The sequence below is a fragment of the Nesoenas mayeri genome (genome assembly GCF_963082525.1).
Source record: "Nesoenas mayeri genome assembly, chromosome: 2".
NCBI classification, from domain to species: Eukaryota; Metazoa; Chordata; class Aves; order Columbiformes; family Columbidae; genus Nesoenas; species Nesoenas mayeri.
The window spans coordinates 131,808,415-131,810,718 of record NC_137543.1 but is presented as its reverse complement, the minus strand read 5'-3'; the positions used below and the strand labels follow the sequence as shown (position 1 = coordinate 131,810,718).

General features: G+C 55.2%; 1 protein-coding gene across 1 annotated transcript; it reads right to left on the bottom strand.

The window, feature by feature from the left end:
* Positions 1-246: 246 nt before the first annotated feature.
* FERD3L (Fer3 like bHLH transcription factor) lies at positions 247-816 on the bottom strand (the record flags this gene model as incomplete). The annotated part of the gene is made up of 1 exon (XM_080339767.1): positions 247-816. The coding sequence occupies one exon, from the start codon at positions 814-816 to the stop codon at positions 247-249; it is 570 nt and encodes a 189-aa protein (XP_080195893.1).
* Between the last annotated feature and the right edge of the window lie 1,488 nt (positions 817-2,304).

The window sequence follows — 2,304 nt, the reverse complement described above, 5'->3', positions numbered from 1 at the left end:
CAAATCTACGCATACTGACACTCTCCACCTCATTTCTCCCGCACTCCTCCCCCCGCCCCCAACGCACGCTTCCTTAAACACTCCTCGTTTTGCATCACACACCTACACGGTCCTGGCTGCGGTGTTGAGAAGCCAAGGCAGGAGCCACAGCTCTGCATCTCAAGCAGGGAGGCACCCGGGGCCATCTGCTCAATGCCGTGGGTGGTGCTCGGCCCCTAGCCCCATCCCGCCGCTTCCCGGCTCTGCCTAGCTCGCCTCCTGCCTGCTGCAACCGTCCAGGAGCTCAGTCATGAAGGAGATGTACACTATGGCCAGGCGCAATGTCTCTATCCGAGAGAGCCTCTTCTCGTAGGCGAAAGTGGGCACCTTCTTCCTCAGCTGATCAAACGCCTCGTTGAGGTTGAACATCCTCTTCCTCTCCCGTATGTTGGCAGCCTGACGCTGCGCATAGGTGATAACTCTCTTTCTCCTGGGTCTGTCGAGAAGGGAAGCGCTGCGCATCCTCTCCTCATCCTCCTCCTCTTCTTCGTCTTCGGGACCTCCATCTCCGAAGTCAGCCAGGGGTAGCCCGCGCACCATCCCCTCCCGAAGTGACAGAGCTCTGTCCCGCAAGGGAGGCCCGGAGGTGATCTCACAGAAACCCAGGCTCGTCCCGGCCCGGGGAACGACCTGGGGGTCGCCCAGGGAGAGGTCGGCCACGAAATCCAACACCGAGGGGCCCAACAGCCCCTCCGGGAAGGGCACTTTTGGGTTTCTGCCGTGCAGATCATCCAGCAGCTCCGGGCGCTGGTGGGCTGGGAAGAAGCTGGCTGACATCTTACTTCAGAGAGGGCTTAATCTGGTCCCCCATCCCCGGCGGCGTTAATATTTATAACGCCCCGGATAACAGGATTAGCAGGACTAGAAAGAGCGGCTGTAAAATTTCTCGCCGTGATGCTGATGAGAGGAGACAGGCAGCCCCCTCGGGGACGCGTGGATGCTCCCGAGAGAGGAGTCCCCAGTGAGTCAATCCTGTCACAGCGATCAAGGACAGTTCCTTCTTGGCAAAAACCTCCTCTCTTACCTGCTGAGCACTTTTGTCTCTTCTTATACACCCGCAACCAAACGATTTTCAGCCTCTTTAAAACCCACAGCCGCAGAGCCGGGTCTCCACTGGGCTTGTTTTCCTGCTTTCTGTCGGGATCTCTGAACCCTGAGAGCCAGCCTGACAATTGATGTCAGGCAAGTGCATGTATGCTTTTAATGATGTCCCGAAGAGGGGACCTGCACGCAGAGGGTCACCGGGGAATGTTTACTCTGTATCCCAGCGCAGCTGGAACTGAATGAGAGGACCTCCATTAGCCTAAGTAAGCATTGTAGGGGACCCGATATTGCATTCCCGGTAGTAACTGTTGGAATCACCTCTCCACTCCCTCTAAACTTCCTTCAACTAGAGTTCAAACAACTTGCTAGCGTGGCAGTAAAAGACTGCTTGGTAAAGCTCATTTCATCTCAGGCAATCTCAAAGCACTTGCTTTGAAACTTCTTCCTCTTGCCCATGAGACGAGGATAAGCTGGTCCTAGTCAGAGCATTGGTTGCTCTTGCACCTTTAGTAGAGTGGCCCCGGTCACCGCCAGTGCGCAGAGGAATCAACCTGACTGCACGCACTGATAACGCAGGATACATAGCGCAAAATACCGTGAAATGCATACAAACACACCCGTACACCCGACACCGCTGAATACTTTCCTTTGGTCAAGGTTTTTATTTTTGTCTTGAGAGGCCGGAAGAAGTTAGGGGTTGTGTCTTCACCCTCCGACAACATAGAATATGTCTAAGTAAACAGTCCGGCCCTGGCAATCCCTGCAAGTGTTAGACACACCCAGGTTGAATCGGATCGATTTTCTTTGGCACACGATTTGTGCACACAGCTTGTTTAGGAGTGGCTAGCCATCACTCTCGCACGGCCTTCTTAAAGCCTAATCTTCGCCTTTGTCATGCATTGTTACCACTCTCGCTTTGGGGCTAGTTAGTCTCTAATTTCTAAGGGTATTTCAAAGCCCATCAGATAAAAGGGGATGGGTGGGGGCGGCCGAAGGATCGTTCTCCGTGAAAATTCTTCCTGTTTGCTTACAGGACCGCAAACATTTCCCACCGCATACCGGGATCTGCCGTCATTCACAACCCCGAGCGGACCACGCATCCCCTTTTGCCGGGAAAGATGCGATGCGAAAGACTTTTCCGTTCCAGTCTCGCTCCCAGGGCCCCGCGGGCTGTCAGAGGCGAGGGGCGGGCAGGGCGCCGGCTGCGCTGCGCGGAGCGGT